Source organism: Colossoma macropomum, unplaced genomic scaffold (assembly GCF_904425465.1).
Source record: "Colossoma macropomum unplaced genomic scaffold, Colossoma_macropomum, whole genome shotgun sequence".
Classification (NCBI taxonomy): domain Eukaryota; kingdom Metazoa; phylum Chordata; class Actinopteri; order Characiformes; family Serrasalmidae; genus Colossoma; species Colossoma macropomum.
Genome location: NW_023494810.1, coordinates 19,768,269 through 19,792,954, shown reverse-complemented (window position 1 = coordinate 19,792,954; position 24,686 = coordinate 19,768,269). Strand labels below are relative to the sequence as shown.

Below are 24,686 nucleotides of genomic sequence, written 5' to 3'. Positions count from 1 at the left end.
AGTTATAACAAAAGAAAGAAGTAACACGTTTCAGTTTGTTAGCTAAAGGTATTGTATCAAGGCTTAGAAGCAGCATCATTCACATATGAGAAAGCAACATCCATAACAATGTGATACACGTTATTCACATCTTACTCTTTTGTGTTGACTAATGTTAGACAAACAGGATATGATGTAATTCTTTCAGCCCTGAATTGACAATACAAAGATGCTCCAGAGTGAATCCAGCAGAGAGGTTAGCTACGCCTGAAGAAGGTATACCACATCATTGTGAATAGTTAACCACAACCTTCTTAAAACCTGGAGAAGATTTATATAGTGAACCACTATCGAATAGTGAGTTAATTTTGTTTGTGGATGGATCATATTTAGATTTGCATATGGCATAAAATTAGTTCTGACAATGGCAAACACTTTATTAATAAAGTTATTGCAGCAATCACACAGGCATTACGCATTAAGCGCAGACTTGGCTGTGTTTATCATCCACAGTCACAGGGTATGGTTGAACGCCAAAATGGTGTTCTTAAGGCCAAAATTGCTAAGCTATGTGAGGCGAGTGGACAGAAAATTAATTGGCTAAATGCCTTACCTTTGGCACTAATGAGCATGCGAATGTCGACTAATCGTAATACGCATTTAACTCCACATGAGATGCTTACTGAACGGCCAATGCCAGTAACTTACTTAAGGGCACTTACTAGAGGTCCCCAGCTCAAGCAATTGCAAGATTAATTGCACGATTATGACATGTTTGACTAAAACTCATAGGGAGGTTTTTCATGACGTTAAAGGTGCTACTGAAGGATGAAGATCAGAGATTAGAGGAGGAACTGAAAAAAGTGCTTCCTGGCAATTATGTCTATATAAAAACCTTCAAAAAAGGCTGGCAACAACCACAACGTGAAGGTCCTTTCAAGGTGGTCCTTGCTACTCCAACTGCAGTTAAAGTGGAAGGCCGAAAAGTGTGGATTTATTTGAATCATTGTTCAGCTGCTCCAATAGCAATCATACCCCCAGAACCAGTTCAGCCAGAGGGACAGGACAGCCAAGACGACGTTGCAGGGGAAGGACCAAGTGGACTCAAGACCACGAACCAGAGCAGCTGCCTGAAAGGAATTGAGGCCACCTGCCAGAGAGGACAGTGATGGCTCAGACTCTGAACCAGCAAACTTAGCCTCACCGTCAGAACCAGAACCAGACTCACCAGACAAAGACTGAGGTAGGATTCAGGCAAAGGAGGGTGTGCAGGAGCCCAGTTCAGGTGGGAAGAGTGCTGACAGGGCGTGCCCGCACTCCGAGCACCAATATACTACAAGAAGGGTAAATGCTCCCCCTGCTTGCCAGAATCTTTCACACACACACACACACACATTAGCACATACATATCCACAAACATGTTGCAGATTCTAGTTTTATTGTTAGCCATCACGGGCAGCACGGTGGCGCAGTGGGTAGAGCTGTCGCCTCACAGCAAGAAGGGCCTGGGTTCCATTCGCAGCCGTGTGACTAGGGTCATTTCTGTGTGGAGTTTGCATGTTCTCCCTGTGTCTGAGTGGGTTTTCTCTGGGTACTCCGGTTTCTTCCCACAGTCCAAAAACATGCAGTTAAGCTAATTGGACATGCTAAATTGCCCCTAGGTGTGAGTGATTGTGTATGTCTGTCTGTCTGCCTTGCTATGGACTGGCGACCTGTCCAGGGTGTATCCTGCCTTCTGCCCAATGACAGCTGGGATAGGCTCCAGCACCCCACCCAGCAGGATAAGCGGTTTAGATGTTGTATGTATGTTAGCCATCACACCCCTTATCAATGGCACGGTGTTAACTTTGACAATTACTGAGGGCAACACAACCACTTTTAACTTTGACTTTTGTTCAGTAGTCTCTTGCTCAGGTGCTAGTTATTGTGACTGGTCGAGTGAGTAAGTGTTAATGGCTACACTTACAGACAGTCTACATCCAAATGGAAACAATTCCAGAATAGTCTTACCTTAATTCAAGGTCGTAGCACTCACCCATGTTCAAAGAACTGTAATCCACTATATCTCACCATTAACGACGCTACTGGATTGATTGGATACATTACACTGCACTCACCCTATGTGCAAAAAATTGCTATGCATGTTCTACAGCTAAGCCACTACTGACATCATCGCCATTTCCAGCACTGATATATGATTATAACTGTACACTTTGTTTGTTGACTTTACTCTCTGGTAGGGTACTTCCAAACGAATCTGACTGTGCTGACATGCATGGAAATTTCCACTAGTGAAAAAGATAGGTCATATCCCACCCCGGTTCGAACCTGGTAAAGGGAATTACACGTTTCACTCGACATGACACTGACGGTAAAGACGTGGGACGTTTTCCCCACTGTGCACTCACTTACAATATGACTGACATCCCAACCATGAGTTTTTCCACTATGTTAGTTGCTAGAGCAGATGGTTGGTAGTACTGTAAAACAACCACCCTAAGGCCTACCCTGCCCAAGAATTGGAAGGGCACATGCGCCCTTGCAGTACTTACTATGCCTGTAGCTATAATCACCTTACATGACAATACAGCTCATCATAGAAGCAAGAGATCAACCTCTGTTCCTGGCAGTTTTGACAACACCATTTACATTGATGCTATTGGGGTCCCTAGAGGGGTCCCTGATAAATTCAAAGCGAGAAATCAAATTGCAGCAGGCTTTGTGTCAATTCTATTTTGGTGGTCTACTATTAACAAGAATGTAGACTGGATCAATTACATCTATCTAACCAACAGCGATTCATCAATTACACCAGAGATGCTGTTACAGGACTAGCTGAACAACTGGATGCCACTAGCTTGATGGCATGGCAGAATAGAATAGCTTTAGATATGCTTTTGGCCAAAAAAGGAGGGGTTTGCATCATGTTTGGTGCAACCTGCTGTACATTCATTCCTAACAACCAGATGGATCTGTCACGAAAGCCTTACATGGCCTAACTGCTCTAGCCAATGAACTTGCAGAGAATTCAGGCATTGATGATCCATTTTCCAAGATGTTAGAATCATGGTTTGGGAAATGGTCAGACTTGGCCAAGTCATTACTAGTGGCCATAGCTACTGCTGCAGGACTTTTGGTGACTTGTGGATGTTGCATCGTTCCATGTGCGCAAGGACTTCTGGAGAGGCTCATCATCACGGCCCTAACGAAGAAGGACGCAATAAACATGTACCTGATGATGACTTTTACCAAACAAGGTGATGACGACACATACGATGTTCTACCTGATCTGCCCTGGATACCAACTGCATCTGATTGATTACGCCCAAAACTACGGACAATTGATTGGGCGGGGATGATTTGTACTGGTGACCATCTTATATCATTTGATGTTTATTATAGTTTAATCTCATTTACTCTTTGTTTGCTTTCCCCTATAGTGCCACTTCCTTGTATCTGATGATCCTAAAAAGTTATTGGCAATTTCTGATTTCTTTTGATACCTTATGAGTCTGACTTGCTTATTTTGGCTAAGACTGGTTACCTGGTCTCAAGGAGTTGGGGCCTGGACACTGGTTATTGCCCCTGGGGCTGAGATAGGACCGGAAGGGTCTGTTTATTTGGGCTATACGGCTTTTGTGGAACACCCGGTCTCAGGTGAGTTTTAAGTAGCTCGCTTATTGGGGTCATAAGGCTTCATATGACAGGAAGGACCGATTAAGCGGTACCCATTATGTCTTGCCCATTTCTTACAAGTTCGTCTGACTCGTAATCTGGTCTTAAATATTTACTTTAACAATGAACATTTTTGTTTTTTATTATTATTATTCCATGAGGTCTTCGAACACAGGTGGTGGTTACTTTAGTCGGACAGTAATTATGTAGTGGTCCTAATTTGTAGAGGGAATGTGGGTAAATCATATAATTTGGAATATAAGTATTTTCACAAATGATCCCCCACAAATCACAAATGAAACCCCACAAATCACAAATGATTTGTGGGGTTCGAAGTGTACTATGTTTAATCCTTTTGACATATACTAATACTAATAAGTAACCTTTGATTTTTATATACCAGTAAACATATAACATCTATTGTGTGTTATGCATGAAAAATAATCAAACATTTGCAGAGGTCATGGTGAGGGCACCATGAAATGACCATATAAAAACAACCATATAAAATCACACTGCAACAATAGTGACTCACTATTAGAGGCATTTTGTATAATAAAGTTTCATCAGTCATGGTTTAATGGCTAAAAGGACAAAAAAAATGCATCCTCCTACAAAATAATAGCAGGGGTGGTGGCACAGGTTTGCTTTTTTCCAGAAAGTGGCATTTCACTCCACTTGCTCTTTCTCATCTTTCAATTTCCTCCTTTGAGTACCATGCTATCACTGTATCTTTCCCCACTAAACTTCACATCATTGTCCTTTATCGTCCTGCTTCTCCTCAAGGCTACTTCATTTATGAGTTAGACACTCTTCTGAGTCTCTTCCCCATCGATGGAACCCCGCTTATACATCTGGGTGACTTCAACTTGCCATCGGACAAGCTGCAGTCATCCTGCCTGTTACCACTGCTATCATCCTTCGACCTCACCCTCAACCAGACTCCGCCGACGCACAGAGCAGGCAACGATTTGGACCTGAAATTCACCAGACCCACCTCCGCGCTGGATGTCACAGTAACTCCCCTTCACCACTCTGATCACCACTTCCTATCTTTCTCACTCTTCCTACCTGCTGCTCCTGTCCATTCCACCCCTTCACGCTCCTCCTCTCGATGCAACCTGCACTCCACTCGTTCCTCCTCTTTTGCTTCAACTATCCTGAACACTCTTCCCCATCCTGATTCATTTTCTTCTCTCTCACTGGACACAGCTACAGATGCTTTCCTTTCTTCACTCTCATCTGCAATTAACATTCTGTGTCCTCTCTCCTCCAGGCCAGCAAGATCTTCCCCACCTGCCCCCTGGCTGACAGGTGTCCTGCGCAGCAACCGGCAAGAACTAAGGAAGGCTGAGAGAAGGTGGAGGAAATCCCAGCTCGACTCGGATCTTCACTCCTACCTTCACTCCTACTCCCTACCTTTCCAAGTTCTCACTCGAAGTTACTGCTGCAAAGTCATCTTTCTACAGAGGGAAACTGGAAGCATCAGCATCTGATCCATGCAAGCTCTTCAGCATTTTCTCCTCTCTCCTCAACCCTCCTCCTCCCCCCCCACCCTCTTCTCTCACTTCTGAGGATTTTGTCACCTTCTTTGAGGAGAAGGGTGATAGAATCCGCCAGTCTTTTCCCTCTGTCCCCACTCCTTCCACTAGACCTCCCCCTCTCGTTCTCAGTCCCTTAAACTGTTTTTCTTCTCTTTCCACAGGTGCTGTCCTTCAACTGATCAAATCCAGTAACCCAACCACCAGTCAATCTCCAAGGATCTACTGCCCTTCATCACTTTTCTCATTAACAAGTCCTTGTCATCAGGTGAAGTTCCATCAACTTTGAAGGCTGCAAGAGTACTTCCTATCCTGAAGAAGCCCACGCTTGACAGCTCTGATATCAACAACTACAGACCGGTATCACTCCTTTCTTTCCTTTCAAAAATTCTTGAACATGCAGTCTATAATCAACTTTCTCTCTTTCTCACACAGAACCAGCTCCAGGACCCCAACCAGTCTGGCTTCAAACCAGCGCACTCAACAGAAACTGCTCTTATAGCAGTGACCGAGAAGCTCCAGTCAGCAAGATCAGCCTGTCTGTCATCTGTCCTGATTCTTCTTGACCTCTCGGCAGCTTTTGACATGGTCAATCACACAGTCCTTCTGGATGTCCTCACCAACCTTGGAATCACTGGCTCTGCGTGGAAGTGGTTTAAGTCCTATCTGGAAAATCGCTCATACCAGGTAACATGGGGAGAGTCCACATCCTCTCCATGCAGGCTCTCCACTGGTGTCCCACAAGGCTCGGTGCTAGGTCCTCTTCTCTTTTCTAGCTCTCTTGGCAATGTAATATCATCTCATGGCTTCTCTTATCACTGTTATGCTGATGACACTCAACTAATGCTTTCTTTCTCACCCTCTGACACACAGGTTTCCAGTTGGATCTCGGCATGTCTGTCTGACATCTCTTCATGGATGGCAGCTCACCACCCGAAGCTCAATCCTAGGAAGACTGAGCTGGTATTCATCCCTGCAACTACAGGTCCTCATCATGATCTTGTCATCTCATTCGAGAACTCTCTGATTGTCCCATCTGTAGAGGCAAGAAGTCTTGGTGTGATTCTGGATGGCCAGTTATCGTTCTCGACTCACATTGCGAACCTAACTCGGTCATGCAGATTTCTCCTGTACAACATCCGGAGGATCCGACCCTTTCTCACTCGTGAGGCCACCCAGGTACTAGTGCAGTCTCTTGTCATCTCAAGGCTTGACTACTGCAACTCACTCTTGGCTGGTCTTCCAATGCAGGCCATCAAGCCTCTGCAACTCATCCAGAATGCAGCAGCATGGCTTGTCTTCAATCTCCCAAGTTCAGCTACGTCACCCCACTGCTGCGCTCCCTTCACTGGCTTCCTGTAGCTGCACGCATCAGATTTAAAACCCTTATGCTTGCTTACAAAGCCAAAAATGGACCAGCCCCTCCCTACTTGATAGCAATGGTGAAATCTCGACCTGTACCACGAGCTCTTCGAGCTTCGAGCACAGCTCGACTTGACCTGCCATCCTTCAAGGCGCATGGAAGGCAAGCATCAAGACTGTTCCCTGTGCTGGCACCCAGGTGGTGGAACGAACTCCCACTGGCTGTCTGTACAGCAGAGTCTCTCGCTGTCTTCAAACGCAGACTGAAGACACATCTCTTTATACAGCACTTAAATGAGCAGTGAATTAAGTATTGATTGTAAAGTATTGTACTGCACTTATGTATTGTATTGCACCGCTCTGTGTTTAACTCTGTTCCTTTTTCTCTAGGTGTTGTAGCGAACACTGGCTGAAACTTTACCCCTAGGCTGAGTGTTTCTAACGTATAACACCCCAAAGTTAAGGGCCTTTTGGCTCCAGCGAGTCTGGAATTGAAAGTGTAAATCTGTCACTTAACAATCCCAACCCCCAAACTCAGCCAAATTTACGAGTGAACCAAGAACCAGCACCCCTCTCCCTCGACCCAGGGGGCAACTTTATCTTTAAGTAACAGAAAGTACATTTCTAAGGTATATGTCCACTCCAAACTGCAACCATTCGTTAGAACTCTTTTTAACTAAACTAGACATACCAAGAACGGAACTCATACGACTTTGGACGGCAAAATTTCAACTTTCTAAATTCCCTAGGGATCTCAAGCATGGACCCACAACACCCCAAGGGGTGAAACCATGAATTACCACATCACCACCATAAGGACTTGTGCTTATAAGGAACCCAAGAAACTTCTTGCTTTGTCTGCTTGATTATCAACATTTATATAATCTGTAAGCAATACTACTTGTTTTATTAATCTTGTTGTTGGGTAGTACCTAAATATTACCTGTATCTTTTTCTACTATTAAGTACTAGAAATACGTAGAGTATAACTTTGATAACAGACAGACCCAACCATTTAATTGCTATGAGTTTAGACCATTGACCAATATGTATCCTGAATGTGATTTTCTTTTCTTTTCTTTTCTTCCTTTGCTCCTTTCCTTTTATTGTCGATTTTATTTTTCATGCATTGGGTCAAGTTCAGATATGATAGGCAAATAGTACCTGTGTTCTTTGACATGTGTTGTGTATCAGGTAACATGGGTTAAACTCTCTCTTAGAAACATGCCTGAATATCCTAGTTGTTCATTCCTTGATTTTGAAAGTTAAACCAATTTGATGATATAAAAATGTTTTTTTTTTTGTTTAAACTAGCTGAAACAAAGGAGGCAGTGATTCTGGGGAAGGCATTCCTAAAATTATGCACAACCAATTAGAGTTGGAAACAATGAGTAGCTAGTAACCTTAGGTGAGGAGAACCTATCAGCACTCTGGCTCCACCTCCAAAGGGTAGGGCCTCCAGCCGAGCAAAACCGGAGTGCACCGCAAATTTGTGGTTCAGTTCAGATTCCTGCGTTCGCAACAAAAGGATAGCTAAGTTTCTAAGTTTGTGCCGGCCTTGGTCAGAAAGACAGGTCAGAAGTATCAGAATGCTAAATTTTCAGATCTGAAACGTTTGTTGTTTTGTAACTTGCCTGTTCGTCTACACACCTTAAGTTTAAACCACCCTCAGAGAAGAAAGGTGGATATTTCTTGTCTGGCCAGGGAGAATATATCCATAACTTTCGATTCTGCTAAAGAGAGGTAGTTAGTTAAATTAGTATCACCAGCCTCAGAACCCTGATTGCAACCTGAACCTCGTCAGCGGAGTGGGACCGGTTCTGACGCCACGGAGACCCGGCATTGCACCCAGAGCCACGCACTGATCTGTGAACAGATTGACCATCGAAAGGCTGCCCAATCTCCACCGTCAGACGGCCACGAGACGCCTCCGCCCAATCACTGACGGAAAGGCGCGTGCCCGCATGGAGATGCAGTATCCATGGCCAGCGAGGAGATGAACCACCGCGTGAGTTCCAGCCTTCGATCGAGTCTGTCCTGAGACGACCCCTCCCGAGGTCAGCCCCCGACTCCAATGTAAGCTGGTTCCATCAATTTGCAGTCAGGGCCCAGACGCCAATTTATTTAATAAGAGAACTTTTTATAGGTACATCCAGCCATATAGTTATTCCCGTCCATGCTTAGGTTAATTCTCTAGAGGCTCTCCCAAGCGACTTCCCAAACCACACTGCCTCATACCATTTAGCCGTGAATCACTCTAACTTACTCAAGCTATTTTGTCTTTCATTACTATCACTTTGTTTTGTTTTGTTTTGTTTTCTGGTTTTATTTTCTATTGTTTATCATTGAATGTAGTCCAAAAGTAGTTTGATATTTAGCCAATAAATTCCCTTTTCTGAAGCATCCTTGGTGCGAGCATTTCTCTCTCTTGCCCTGGTCTGTAGACTTCAAATAAATCCGGGTTACCTCACACCCTCACATAAGGTTCTAGCAATAATAATATTAAAAATTGCAAAACCCGTTACAGTGTCAATAATGAATTTCTGATTCTAGCAGTATCTGAGCTCAGAACTGACTTTCTCTCTAACCTACTGGTAACTAGCAAAGATACTTTCTCTGGATAGACAAAGCACTTTTTGTAAGTCGCTCTGGATAAGAGCGTCTGCTAAATGCTGTAAATGTAAATGTAAATGTAATAGTTCAGACAGCTGGAAATGTTACAGATGAGTTTTGTATTTCCTCACAAGCAAAATAAAATGCAATGCTATAATGTAAAACATGAAGGTGGATGAAAATCACAAGGAATCACCACCTGCTACTGCTACGCTAGCTTCATGTCACACAACTCCTGTAATGCATTAGTTTTATGAAAAAATAGCTGTTTTAAGAATAACGTGATAAGTTTTTTGTGTATAACAGGATTATACAGTAGAAAACTGGCTGTTAATTTACAGCATCTTTTTACAATGTAGATTAGAATAAACTAAAAAGTTTTTAGTGCTGCATTAATTATTTTGCAAGTCAATAAGTATGTTTTACTACGCTGTTAATCAATAGTTTAATTAAATTAGACGGAATTCTTGAGATAATTCTCTGGGCTGAAACTCATTTAAAATTGACTGAGGCAAAATTGAAAACTGTGGTCATATGAATCAAAATTTGAAATTCTTTTTGGAAACCATGCAAGCCATGTAATGCGGACTCAAGAGGAGAGGGACCATCCAGCTTGTTATCAGCACACAGTTCAAAAGCCTGCATCTCTGATGGTATGGGGTTGCATTAGCGCCCATGGCATGGGCAGTGTAACGGGTTTTGCAAATTTTAATATTATTATTGCTAGAACCTTATGTGAGGGCGTGAGGTAACCCGGATTTATTTGAAGTCTACAGACCAGGGCAAGAGAGAGAAACGCTTGCACCAAGGATGCTTCAGAAAAGGGAATTTATTGGCTAAATATCAAACTACTTTTGGACTACATTCAATGATAAACAATAGAAAATAAAACCAGAAAACAAAACAAAACAAAGTGATAGTAATGAAAGACAAAATAGCTCGAGTAAGCTAAGAGTGATTCACGGCTAAATGGTATGAGGCAGTGTGGTTTGGGGAGCCACTTGGGAGAGCCTCTAGAGAATTAACCTAAGCCTGGACGGGAATAACTATATGGCTGGATGTACCTATAAAAGTTCTCTTATTAAATAAATTGGCGTCAGGGCCCTGACTGCAAATTGATGGTTCCAGCTTACGTGGGAGTCGGGGGCTGATTTCAGGAGGGGTCGTCTCAGGACAGACTCGATCGAAGGCTGGAGCTCACGCGGTGGTTCCTCTCCTAGCTGGCCTTGGATGCTGCATCTCCATGCAGGTACGCGCCTTTCCGTCAGTGATTGGGCGGAGGCTTCTTGTGGCCGTCTGACGGTGGAGATTGGGCGGCCTTTTGAGGGTCGATCTGTGCACTCTAGTTTTGCTCGGCTGGAGGCCCTACCCTTTGGAGGTGGTGCCAGAGTGCTGATAGGTTGACTAGCTTGTTTCCCACTCTGATTGGTTGTGCATAATTTGAGGAATGCCTTCCCCAGAATCACTGCCTCCTTTGTTTCAGCTAGTTTAAACAAAGAAAACGAACATTTCTATATCATCCAATTGGTTTCAAAATCAAGGAATGAACAATTAGGATATTCAGGCATGTTTCTAAGAGAGAGTTTAACCCTTGTTACCTGATACACAATACATGTCAAAGAACACAGGTACTATTTGCCTATCATCTCTGAACATGACCCAATGCATGAAAAAATTAAAATCAACAAAAAGGAAAGGAACAAAGGAAGAAAAGAAAAGAAAACCACATTCAGGATACATCTTGGTCAATGGTCTAAACTCATAGCAATTAAATGGTTGGGTCTGACTGTTATCAAAGTTATACTCTACGTATTTCTAGCACTTAACGATAGAAAAAGATACAGGTAATATTTAGGTACTACCCGATAACAAGATTAATACCACAAGTAGTATTACTTACAGATCATAGAAACGTCGATAATCAAGTAAACAAATCACGAAGTTTCTGGCTTCTTATAAGCACAAGTCCTTATGGTGGTGATGTGGTAATTCTTGATTTCACCCCTTGGGGGTGCTGCGGGTCCATGATTGAGATCCCTAGGGAATTTAGAAAGTTGGAATTTTGCCGTCCAAAGTCGTACAAATTCCGTTTTGGTATGTATAGTTTAGTTAAAAAGAGTTCTAACGAATGGTTGCAGTATGCAGTGGACATACACCTTAGAAATGTACTTTCTGTTACTTAAGATAAAGAGTTGTGCACAGTGCTTTGGAGAGGCATCTGCCACATTCCAGAGCAAGTGTCCTGTTTTTGTGCTGGGTGAAGGAGCTGGGGTTCTTGATCCGGTTGTAAATTCTGCTAAGTCTGGGTTGGGGTATCAAGCTTGACAGATTTACACCTCCAACCAGTCTTGCTGAAGCCAGAAGGCCCTTAACTTTGGGTAAACACTCAGCTAGAGTTGAAATTCCGGCCATTGTTCGTTACAGCAGCTTGCACATCTGGAAAGGCACTATCAATGCTGAACAGTATATAGAGGTTTTAGAACAACATATGCTCCCATCCAGACAACATCTCTTTCAGGAAAAACCTTGCATATTTCAGCAAGACATTGCTAAACCACATACTGCATCCATCACAACAGAATGGCTTCACAGAAGAAGAGTCTGGGTGCTGAACTGGCCTGCCTGCAGTCCAGACCTTTCACCAATTGAAAACATTTAGTGCCTCATGAAACAAAAAGTCTGGCAAAGAAGACCCAGGACTGTTGAGCAGCTAGAATCCTACATCAGACGAGAACGGAACAACATTCCTCTCCCAAAACTCCAGCAATGAGAAGATGGAATGCTACACAACGGACATGGCTCTGTCCCAACTTATTTGAGATGCGTTGCTGCCATCAAGTTCTAAATTAGTTACAATTTTTCATAAAATGGTAAAATGTCACACTTTCAACATCATGGACATAATGATAATGTAGCCAGATTTAAGAGGGGGTGCATTTCTTGGCAGGTGGACTGCCTTAAAAAGGCATCCCCCTATAACTTTCTTTCTGTCGACAGAACTATGATATGTTTTAATCACACATATTAGGGACCAATATGTCATACCTGTATAAGTAGCATGGATGTAATAATACTGAGGTCAGATTTATCAGGGGGTGCGTTTCCTGGCAGGTGGACTGCCTGAAGAGGCATCCCCCTATAACTTTCTTTCTGTTGACACTGTGACATGTTTTAATCACACATATTAGGGACCAATATGTCATACCTGTATAAGTAACATGGATGTAATAATATTGAGGTCAGATTTAACAGGAGGTGCGTTTCCTGGCAGGTGGACTGCCTAAAGAGGCATCCCCCTATAACTTTCTTTCTGTTGTCACAACTGTGACATGTTTTTAATCACACATATTAGGGACCAATATGTCATACCTGTGTAAGTAGCATGGAAAAAAGCATCCCCCTATAACTTTATTTGTGTTGACACAACTATGATACATTTTTAGTAATGCATATTTGGGACCAATATGTGACACCTGTATAAGTATCACAAACATAATAATAATGTAGCCAGATTTTAGAGGGGGTGAAAGGCACCTCCCCTATAACTTTCTTTCTGATGCCACAGCTATGATACATTTTAATCACATACATTTTGGACCAATATGTGACACCTGTATAAGTATCATGGATGTTATTATAATGTAGGCAGATTTAAGAGGGGGTGCATTTCCTGGCAGGTAGACTGTCTTAAAAGGCACCCCCTGTAAAAAAAGCCACCCCCTTTCTTTCTGTTGACACAACTGTGATATGTTTTTAATCACACATATTTTAGACCAATATGTGATACCTGTATAAATATCATGGATGCAATAACCTTTAGGCAGATTTTAGAGGGGGTGCATTTCCTGGCAGGTGGACTGCTTAAAAAGGCGCCCCCTATAACTTTCTTTCTGTTGACACAGCTGTATGTTTTCATCACACATAATTGTGAAACCCCTACAAGTATCATAGATGCAGCAATCCCCAGCCAGATCTAACAGGGGGTTCATGTTCTGACTCGTGGACTCTTGTAACCTTTTTATTAATAGAACTATGAAATATATTAATATACCCTTAGGCCAGCATGTGTTTTCTGCAATAAATTGTCAGGGATGCAACACCAATTTAGCAAAATTTGGCATTTTCTGGCCAGCGTTCTGTTTTATAAAGCATTTCCCTGCCATTTCTTTCTTTTGATATGATTTTAACAGTATATATTTGCAAACAGCATGTATCAATGCAAGTTACATGGCAGCAATAAGAGTGTATCCCGATTTATAATGGGTTGCATTACCTGAGAGTTCCTTTAGCACTGCCTTTAGAGTGTAAAATCTAAAGAAAATGAACCAGACTGGTGAGAAATGTGACATGAGAAATAAGTGAAATTCATATGTTTATTTTGTTGACAAATAGCAACGTACATCTTTTGCTGCATAAAAGGTCTATGCAGATTACTATGTCATAGAATAAGAAATCAGCGGTGTATGTAGGCTACGTTATACTTTTGTATTTTTATTTACGTGTCACTGTACTTTGTAAGAACATCTGGGGTATTTCCATTCTGTAAAACAGTGATTTATTGTGTTGTTGATCAAAATGAAAGTGATACCTTGCAAGTTCTTTAAATTGATATATGTAAAAGTGGATTACCTCCGCTTTAGAGCAAAAGACTTTGTGCACATGCTGCCGAGAGGGGGTGCATCTGATGGCAGGGGTGCTGAATTTGGCACAACACTTGCTGTGACAACAATTAGTCTTTCGGTGCAAGATACACTCGATGGACTGAAAAACATTTATGAAGTTCACGGCACCCACACTCATCCAAGAGTTTTGCTCTGCATTGGTCTGTGTTATATGTTTAGCTAGCTAGCTGGCTACCTTAGCTGACACTGCAAAACACAGGAAAATTGAGTCAACTCGAAACATTTGTCACTTTTATCAGATGGAAACAAACTATTAGATGGCATCATCTACATATGTCAATTCTTTATTGCATTTTGCAGCCAAACTTGCACTCTCCCTGACAATAGGAAACTTAGTTTATCAACACTTCAATCCTCATGGACTCAGTTGACTTAAATATTTGGGTGAGAAGTATTAGGATTTTTTTAGATTTTGCCAAATTTGCAAATTTCGAGTCAGCCTTGTGGCTATGTGACATTTTATTTACTTCTAAAAAGAAAAAACTATAGAGACATGACATGTCAGGCTGATTCAACTGGCCTGCATGATGTCATTTGGAGAGGGTGTTGGATCTCTGCGTGCTGGGTGACAGACGTAAGTGGCGGCTCTTGTGGCAACAGGAAACAGCCACTGTGCGGCCAGTTTTATTAGCGGCCGCCACTGAGCAGCCGCTTTGCAGCTACTTCACTGCCACTTTTATTAGCGACCACCACTTTGCGGCCACTTCACCGCCACTTTTATTAGCGACTGTCACTGAGCAGCCACTTCACCAACACTTTTATTGGCGACCGGCACTTTGCGGCCACTTCACCGCCACTTTTATTAGCGACTGCCACTTCATTGCCACTTTTATTAGCGGCCGCCACTGAGCAGCCGCTTCGCGGCTACTTCACCACCATTTTTATTAGCGACCACCACTTTGCGGCCACTTCACTGCCACTTTTATTAGCGCCCGCCACTTCATCGCCACTTTTATTAGCGACCACCACTTTTATTAGCGACCACCACTTCACCGCCACTTTTATTAGCGACCACCACTTTGCGGCCACTTCACTGCCACTTTTATTAACGACGACCACTTCACTACCACTTTTATTAGCGACCACTACTGAGCAGCCACATTGCAGCCACTTCACCGCGACTTTTTTTTGTGACCGCCACTAAGCAGCCACTCCACAGCCACTTCACCCCACTTCACCGCCACTTCTCTGCCACTCCACCGTCACTTTTATTAGCGACCGTCACTTCAGTGCCACTGCTCCGTCACTTTAAAATTTACATTTACATTTCAAATAAATTACAATCCATGCCAAAATACATTCCAAACACAAAAATGCATTTCAGAATATACTGCCATGCTAATAATATTGTTAAATATATTTTAAAATACCCTTATGTTAAAATTTATGAGGAAATATTACACATAGAAATGTACAATACAAAAATATATGTAAATGTGTTTATGAAGTACATTCAAAAATGTATGAATGTATATATATATTCTTTTTATGGGAGACTAATCTTAATATTGCTATAACTCCCTGATAGGCTGATGTCTGCTTCTGTTTAACATGGCTCGCTGCCACATCTGTTGCTGGTTCCCCTCCACATCAACAGAGGTCTCACTCACCTGAGTACTGAATCATGCTGACACCTGTCTCTAATCTGAAACCCATTAGTGGGCTACTTAAGTTGTATTCTGAACTAAACTCGGTGCGAAGTCGTATTAAGGTTTTCCTAGCGATTCTGAGCAGTATAGTCCTTGTATGTATTCTCTGGTTTTGACCTCTTGCTCCTGGATTGCGTTATTGATATCTGGATTGTGGTGTTGGACTTTCTGCCTAATCTCATGTGAAGCTCTCACTTGACAGGCAAGGATAATTAAACATTGTATTGATATTCAGTTTTGTATGCTTATTGCAAATCAATGGGTATTTTGTATTTAAATAATAATAAAGGGCAAACTTAAAATGTGTATGGAAATAATAAGGAAAACAGTTCAGTTTTATTGTAGAAATTACAAGATTAAATGTTTAATTGTGTAATGAACATTTCATCTTCTGGATGCTTGCGTCTTATAAATTAAGAGTCCAAGTTTTTTATATTTCCTTTCCTACTTTTTCTTCCTTTGCTTCTTTTTACTGTAATTGTTTTGGTAACTCCGGTTTCCTCCCACAGTCCAAAGACATACAATTAAGCTAATTGGACATGCTAAATTGCCCCTAAGTGTAAGTGTGTGTGAATGTGTATGTCTGTCTGTCTGCCCTGCGATGGACTGGCGACCTGTCCAGGGTGTATCCTGCCTTCCGCCCAATGACAGCTGGGATAGGCTCCAGCAACCCACCGCGACCCAGAAGGATAAGCGGTTTAGATGATGGATGGATGGATGGATGTTTTGGTAATGCTTTGGTGAAAATAATTACTACATTTATTAACATTAATAAACCATGAACATCAAAGTATTTAACATTTGTATTAAATTGTTTGTTAGTGTCAATTAATAATAAATAACAATAATATAATAAATAATAATAACAGTTGAATTATATCATGTTTATTCTATCTATGACTATTTTTTAACTTATTCATTTTTTTTTTTACTTTTTTCTTGTTCATCTTTAGATTTGTTCATTTGTCAATTACTCAATACATGTGTAAATACTTAATATTTACTATTTCATTTAATATTTAATGTTTGAGATAATGCAAATTCAAAAATTCTTTACGATGTCTTTTTACAGGTATCGCGTAATTTTCCATGCCTTTAAAATTCTCACTTCATTCTCAGTCTCAGCCTGTTGAGAATGGGGCTTCTGACTTTGGTCCTCCCACACCAATCTACCGAACTTCTCAGGTGGCAGAGCAGTTATGTGAACAGGACAGAAAAAATGCACCTGAAAAAAGCAGAAGCACTTCAAAAAATAAAAATAATATAGTGCTGGATAATTCACTGATGAGTCAAATGAAACTGTGGAAAAAGGAAAAATAATTCAGCCTCATCAACCGAATAACCATCACAGGACGAGGTAAATTTAAATTGCCACATCTTTAAATATTCTCTGTACAAAACCAAAATAACACAGCTAACATAACTACACAGCATTTTAGTGAGGCTAGATAAATTCATGTGTGATGAGTGACTATTTACTTAGACATTTTTTTCCTACTTATTTTGTAAAAAAGTTATAGCCTGCAATGCTTGTAGGATGCAGCTTATTATGGAATGTAGCAGGTTCCAGTAATTCCTTATCTCCTAAAATCCCCAAACACTAAATGCCACAAACCTACAGGTAGTGGTGGCTCATGTGACTTCTCACCGTAGCTGTGCAGATGATGTGACAGCTACCACGAAATATGCCACAGGAGAAGTGGCTAATAAATGTGTCACATGCAGAGATGGCCGCTAATAACACTGCCAGCAAAGTGGTGGTGCAGTGGCAGTCGCTAATAAAAGTTGCGGTGAAGTGGCTGCTCAATGGAAGTCGTTAATTAAAATGGCCACGCAAAGACGGTGAAGTGGCTGCTCAGTGGCGGTCGTTAATAAAAGTGGCCGCACAATGGCGGTGAAGTGGCTGCTCAGTGGCGTCCGCAAATAAAAGTGGCCGCACAGTGGCTGTTTCCTGCTGCCACAAGAGCCACCACTTCCACCTATCACCTGGCACGCAGAGATCAAATTCCTAATGTGTCTTTGTCCAGGCACATGTGAAACCATCCAGAAAACATAAAGGTAGGTACAGAGATTTAGAGCTTACTTGTGTCTGATTGTACATTGTGTAGATCTTAAAATCTGCATTATTATTATTTCTATCATGAAATGTGTGGCTACTCAGGCAAGAGTACATAACAATAATGTGTCGTGTGAGGTCAGTTCTCTTGAAGCCATTCATGAAAACTTATAGTACCTTAAACTTCCTGAGGGAGCCTGGGCTTGACCTTGACCCTGATGACTTTGTATACACATATAATCTATTCATTAAACACTTTTAACCAATGAGATAAAGAACTTTATTGAATTAATTTTCAGTGATTAGAGTCAAATGAATAATAGTTATATTTTATAACAGCTGCAGGCTGTGTTGACACCCTCATGGATCTGCTGTTTGACCATGTGGCAAAAGGACCTCATTCCTATGAGAAATTTTTAAGCTAGGTGCTTGTTCCTAAAGACCTCTGTACTCATTATTTAACCCAACAAAGTGAGGCAGCAGCAAATCTTCAGTCACACTTCAGGAACAACAAATGAAGCACAAACAATGTAAGATATGGATTTAATAGATATTTAATATCTAATGGTCCTTTATTGCCACTGTGTGGGAGTGGGCTGTTCAGTGAGATGAGAAGCATCTGTTCTAATATTTATCACCTGATTCTTTCCTCAAATTGTATAGTTAGTGCCTCCTCCTGTTTTCCATGCACAGCTTCCACCTGTCCTGAAGCCTCTCTGCACCAGCAAGAGCCTCCACCTGTCCTCAAGCCTGTCTGCACCAGCAAGAGCCTCCTCCTGTCCTCAAGCCTGTCTGCACCAGCAAGAGCCTCCACCTGTCCTCAAGGCTGTCTGCACCAGCAAGAGCCTCCACCTGTCCTCAAGGCTGTCTGCACCAGCAAGAGCCTCCACCTGTCTTCAAACCTGTCTGCACCAGCAACAGCCTCCACCTGTCCTCAAGCCTGTCTGCACCAGCAACAGCCTCCACCTGTCCTCATGCCAACCTGCATTAGCAAGAGCCTACTCCTGCCCTTAAGCCAGCCTACATCACAGAGCAACAAATAAAGTATAAACCAAGGTAAGAAATAAAAGTAGTCAGATAAGGTTTTACTACTTTCTGTTTTTAAAGCATAATGTTCATTAACACAATGCAAAACTATAATCATTCTATACCCTTCAATAGTAGGCTATTCATCTTCCAGTATGTTCTTATTTTTGCAGCACCTGAGTATTTTGCCTACTACTGTATAGTAAGAGCCTCCACCTGTTTGCCAGCCAGAGCCTCCCCCGTTCTTATGCAGCCTGGAGGCTGTGACCCATGTTTCAGATAGACAAGTGAGGTAAATCTCAGTGCTACAAGCTAGAATGTTTTACTGCACTCTTTGTTAATTCTGCTTCTGGGTTCCCCTGTTTTGCACAGTTTAACTATTTCCTGCCTCAGCAAACCTGATCTAGCTACATAATGTTGATTAGGTGGAATAGACATATTGAAACAGGGAATTGTTGAAACTGTTTGAGGCAGAGGGACTCCAGGAGCAGGATTTAAAAGCACTGCTTTACTGTATGTCTCATTTAACTCACCTAGGCCTTGTCCAGTGACGTTATGTATTTTCATTGTTGTTTTTTTTCTTAATTGGAAAGAAATTGAGGCAAAATGCACATTTTCAAAACTGTTTTTTTGGTAGTATATTTTTATAGTTGTATTTATACCCAGCTAATATTTAAGCTCATTCATTCTGAAAGCAGTTAAACTTAGAACATTTAGATGCTAACAGGCCAAACTTTAACAATTCATAAATTACAATTGGTGCACAGCTTTAAAATTGTGCATGGTTACATGGACTACTTTCAAATTATTTTTTTTTCATGCAAATTCATGATTTGAGAGGACATGCTGTAGGTGAGTTGTTGTGGAATGACCTCTGTCAAATATCAAGGAAATTGAGTCCAGATCATTTTGATTGAGCTTCAGTTATTTTCTTGTGGATGAAGCACACCTTTGATAGCCAAACAGTTACAGACCAAGTCATAACATATCTCTCAAAGCAGCATACTTAGTTTGAAGTTATTATGCAGTTTTAGTTTGCCATGTATTTTATTTTTATTTTTTTTGGCAAGTTAATCAGTTTTGCATTCGGACTCCAAACACTGTCCTAGATAACCATACAGAAGATCCCCAGGAAACTTGGCACACCTATTTTTGGGCAGTTTCTCCCATTCTTCTTTGCAGAACCTCTCAAGCTCCATCAGGTTGGATGGGGAGCGTCGGTGCACAGCCATTTTCAGATCTCTCCAGAGATGTTCAATCGGGTTCAAGTCTGGGCCACCCAAGAACATTCACAGAGTTGTCCCAAAGCCACTCCTTTGTCATCTTGGCTGTGTGCTTAGGGTCGTTGTCCTGTTGGAAGATGAACCTTCGCCCTAGTCTGAGGTCCAGAGCGCTCTGGAGCAGGTTTTCTTCAAGGATGTCTCTGTACATTGCTGCATTCATCTTTCCCTCGACCCTGACTAGTCTCCCAGTTCCTGCTGCTGAAAAACAACCCCACAGCATGATGCTGCCACCACCATGCTTCACTGTAGGGATGGTATTGGCCAGGTGATGAGCGGTGCCTGGTTTCCTCCAGACATGACGCTTGGCATTCAGACCAAAGAGTTCAATCTTTGTTTCATCAGACCAGAGAATTTTGTTTCTCATGGTCTGAGAGTCCTTTTGGCAAACTCCAAGCAGGCTGTCCTGTGCCTTTTACTGAGGAGTGGCTTCGGTCTGGCCACTCTACCATACAGGCCTGATTGGTGGAGTGCTGCAAAAATGGTTGTCCTTCTGGAAGGTTCTCCTCTCTCCACAGAGCAATGCTGAAGCTCTGTCAGAGTGACCCTTGGGTTCTTGGTCACCTCCCTGACTAAGGCCCTTCTACCCCGATCACTCAGATTGGCCGGGCGGCCAGCTCTAGGAAGAGTCCTGGTGGTTCCAAACTTCTTCCATTTATGGATGATGGAGGCAGCTGTGCTCATTGGGACCTTTAATGCTGCAGAAATTTTTCTGTACCCTTCCCCAGATCTGTGCCTCGATACAATCCTGTCTCTGAGATCTACAGACAATTCCTTGGACTTCATGGCCTGGTTTGTGCTCTGACATGTACTGTCAACTATGGGACCATATAGACAGGTGTGTGCCTTTCCAAATCATGTCCAATCAACTGGATTTACCACAGGTCTTCAATCAAGTTGTCAAAACAACTGAAGGATGATCAGTGGAAACAGGATGCACCTGAGCTCAATTTTGAGTGTCATGGCAAAGGCTGTGAATACTTATGTACATGTGAAATTTTTTTGTTTTTTATTTTTAATAAATTTGCAAAACATTCAAACAAACTTTTTTCACTTTGTCATTATGGGGTATTGTGTGTAGAATTTTGAATAAGGCTGTAACATAACAAAATGTGGGAAAAGTGAAGCACTGTGAATACTTTCCAGATGCAATGTATAAGTATTACCACAGAAAAGTGTGTCTGTTAGTGAGACAGGGGCAAATGTGAATAACTCCTCTAATTAATAAAACAGTTTATTTTAATCCACAAAATGAATTGTCCTGTGATTTTGTGCAGGTTGGATTAATTGATACACCTAGTATTTAGTTGAATAAAATTATTTGAATACTTGTGCAAATGTGTTCTCTGAATGTATATTAGAATATGGTATCTTGTGTAAATGTCATTGCAATTATTAATAAATAATTTACATATATAATTGTTCCATTTAAGATCAAGCAGGGGAAGTAATCCTGGCTAAACCCCATCATCATGAAACTCCTCTACTTTGTGTCACTGCATAGGAGGATGTGACCCCATGAATGTGCTGACCTAAATAAACCCAGCACTGCCCCACGAATAGCGTATGCAACTTGTGTACTGCAGCAAACCCTGGATGACAGGTGAGGCAGTGTACAACTCCAAACTGTCACAACTGTGAACAACCTGTTTGGTATAATCCCTGTTAAACTTCTCATGTAAACTGGCAGCATGCTAAAAAGCTAGATTGTGATGCTGGTATTGCTAGAAGATGGCTAATGGAAGCTACCTAGCTTGGGCTACAAAGGTTGGATTAGCTTGTTTTCCTTGGCCACCTAAGTTACCTATAGCAAATGTTCATAAAAGTTTAGAGCTTTGTACAGTGCCCACAAGAAGTCTGCCATAGCTTGATTTCAAAATTACTAAAAGGTAGACAATGTTTAAAGAAATCCACTTTATTTGTTTGAAATTTACTACATCTAAGAAATCAGGACTTGTGTTTTACTGAATGTTTATCTCGCTGAACAGGTAATTAGAAGCTAGCTATCACGGTTTTAGGGAGTATTGTACCATTCAGACGCCTCTCTCACTCGCTGCTAATTATTTTCTGATGCTAACTCTTCGGCAGCTTGAGTCAGTGGCTCATATTGTTAAGGCTAAAGTCACCCTACCTGATCAGAAACACCTTCTCGTCAAAAATGACTATGGTAGTGAAGAAAAATCGTAAGACCTCTTAGTCGAGAGTGCAATTTGATTTTGTCACTCTCCATATTTTTGGTAGCTAACATCAGCTGGCTGTAAAAAACACAGCAGCCCAGCCTGCCCAGTTTCCCTCCCATCCCCACCTCCAAACCCATAGATCAGTGCAGCGCCCCTCCCAAAGTGTCTCTTCCATTTTTGAGCATTTTTCAAACATGAGCTAGAAGTGGAGTCAGCTAGAAATAGAGGTTGTAGTTACTCTTTAATGCCATAATAGGCTACCTGTATGCTGCCAAATAAATTAGATGACTTCACTAGTGGCACAGTTGATTGAGTTAATTAAATTTTACTTCATGCTTGCCTTAAGTCACAGTGAAATATTGTGCCCCTGAGCAGCACAGATTGTATTTTCATTAGTATTCAAAGACTGTGAAGCTTTTCAAATCTCAGTGTTTATACACATGTAAATTTGGTCAGACATGTTTGACACTATGTTACTACTAAATGAGCATCTTGAATAGTCGAGCAATGCATCATGGTTACAAACTACAACTTCTTAAATGTCTACAACTGGGTTTGTTGTCACGCAAGACACAATCAGGCTAAAGCTTTAGATTCACAGGGAGCTCACAGGTCCAGCTGAGAAACAGAAATCGTCTGACACAGGCTGTACAGAAATCCTGGTCACAACTTTGCATGAAACCCTAGCTATGTGGGAATGGAGCCATATAACCATTCTTAAAAAGTCATTGCTTAATGCGAATACTGCAGCGTATTAGGGGATCCCTTAGGGGTCTGCTGCCTCTGTGAAAGGGCTGAGGATGAACCCTGAGTATCAAGACTGAGGACCTTAGGGGTCTCTGTCTGTTTGCTTGAGGCCTGTAAATGCTTTGCGAACCCTCTTAGGGCTAAATCACGCAATTGCCTACTGGATAACGTTTGTGGACAAGCCGCAATCCCGAGATAGTAACTCGTGGTGGGGTGGAGGTTTTGGACAAACAGTGTTTTAAAGTTTAGGTCCTCCTTCGTTTCGTGAACCAAAATAAACTAGCCGAAGGCGGCTGTAGTATTGTTGGGGTGACTCTTGTCTATATTGTTTAACTATTAGAGCTGCAATTAAGCCTGTCTGTGCCAAATGATTAGCAAATTCCACTATCAGGGGCCTGACAAAGAACATCATAGTTAGATCTAACACTGCTAGGCTGGCGCTCAGTAAAGCTTCTGACTTCCCGGCTGGAAGTTCTTTTGATTAAGTAAATTTTGTCCTCTACCATGGCATTTGGGAACCTGCGCAGAAAATTGTCTATATTCTTCAGGTAACTATGAATGTCATTGGAACCATCAGGCGTTGGCTCGAAATAGTTTATATTGTGTGCAATTTTGTCCAGGTCCCCATAGGAGGGACCCTGAGAGTGAAGGGGGCTCCACAGCTGGTGAAGTGGCTGAGGAGACGTGGGCTCTGCCAGATCAGGGGAAATCCCTAGCTCAGTGGTTTGGCTGCAGTTTACCTCGCGAGAGAACTCTGGTTCTCTTTGCACATATGTGAAATTGCTATCACAATTTATCTGTTGCTGTGGAGCTGTCTCAAGCTTGAACTTGACCTTTACCAGCTCGCTCTCTGTCCTCAGCTGCAGTTGTTGGGAAGCCATTCATTTATATTTAGTTGCTGCCAGCTCCTCTGTGGTTCTTTAATGTTCTGCTCTTAACTGTCCTATTTCAGTGTGAGCTTGGCTAAGGAGTTTGTGGGTTTCGATGGCTTCCTGATCTTGTTTTGCAACTTGTATTTCAGTGGCGTCTAAATTTTGCTGATATGCAGAGAGGAGGTGGGCTAATTCCTCGGCTCTGTGTGTCAACCTTGCTTTCTCTCCTAATTGTTTTTGGCTCGCCCGAGAGGCGGCTGCAGTCAGTTCATGGGCATTTTCTAACTCTTTGTGAGTAGATGTGAGCTGAGCTAGAGCTGTCATGGCTATTTTGCATACAGTGTCAACATATTCTTGACTTTGTTGATCATTAGCCTCAAGGTGGGATTTCAAGGTCCACCGCTAGTTTTCCAAGGGCGAATGCACCAGTATTAGGAATCATGATTGTATGATTTATCACCAGGTCTTTAGTTACATTTATTGCTACGGACTGTAGTTTACTAGTGATTTACTATTACTTAAATCAAGCACCAGTCTATAACTGCTTTGGTACCGTTTAGCTATTAGGTGGATGTCCAATAGTACTGCGTGGGGGATAGTTACTTACAGTAAATAGCAGCCGGAGCTGACTGTACAAAGGGGACTCACAAAAGGGAAAACACAGTTACCAGTGGTTACAGAATACTAAGTGGAAACAGGGAACAGCCAACGCCAAAGCCAACTTCACTAGATGCCTATAAACAAGGAACAGCACAATTTTGACAAAAGCACAGATCCAAAGCTGTTCAGCAATATCACAGTTAAAATCTCGAGTATTTATCAAACCACAAACAAGGTAACACAGAAACAAACCATATTAGAAAGACAACAAAATCCCAACTTAAGTCTCATCCGACTCGACTCACTTCACTCCCTACTTGCAGCACATTAAATCTAACGCCAGAGGGCGACAGAGCACCTCTATCTGCAATATGCTGAATCGGACACCGGAGGGCGCCAAAGAGCACCTCTATCTGCAGGGCAC

The 24,686-nt window shown here is 41.9% G+C and overlaps 1 protein-coding gene across 1 annotated transcript; it reads left to right on the top strand.

Annotated features, from left to right (window-relative positions):
- The first annotated feature begins 782 nt into the window (after positions 1-782).
- On the top strand, positions 783-18,600 carry LOC118800017. Its single transcript, XM_036560165.1, is given in 7 exon segments — positions 783-1,144; positions 4,283-5,069; positions 5,071-5,395; positions 5,398-6,498; positions 6,501-6,850; positions 16,621-16,702; positions 18,251-18,600. Coding segments are annotated over 7 exon segments (3,357 nt in total).
- The last annotated feature ends 6,086 nt before the right edge of the window (positions 18,601-24,686 follow it).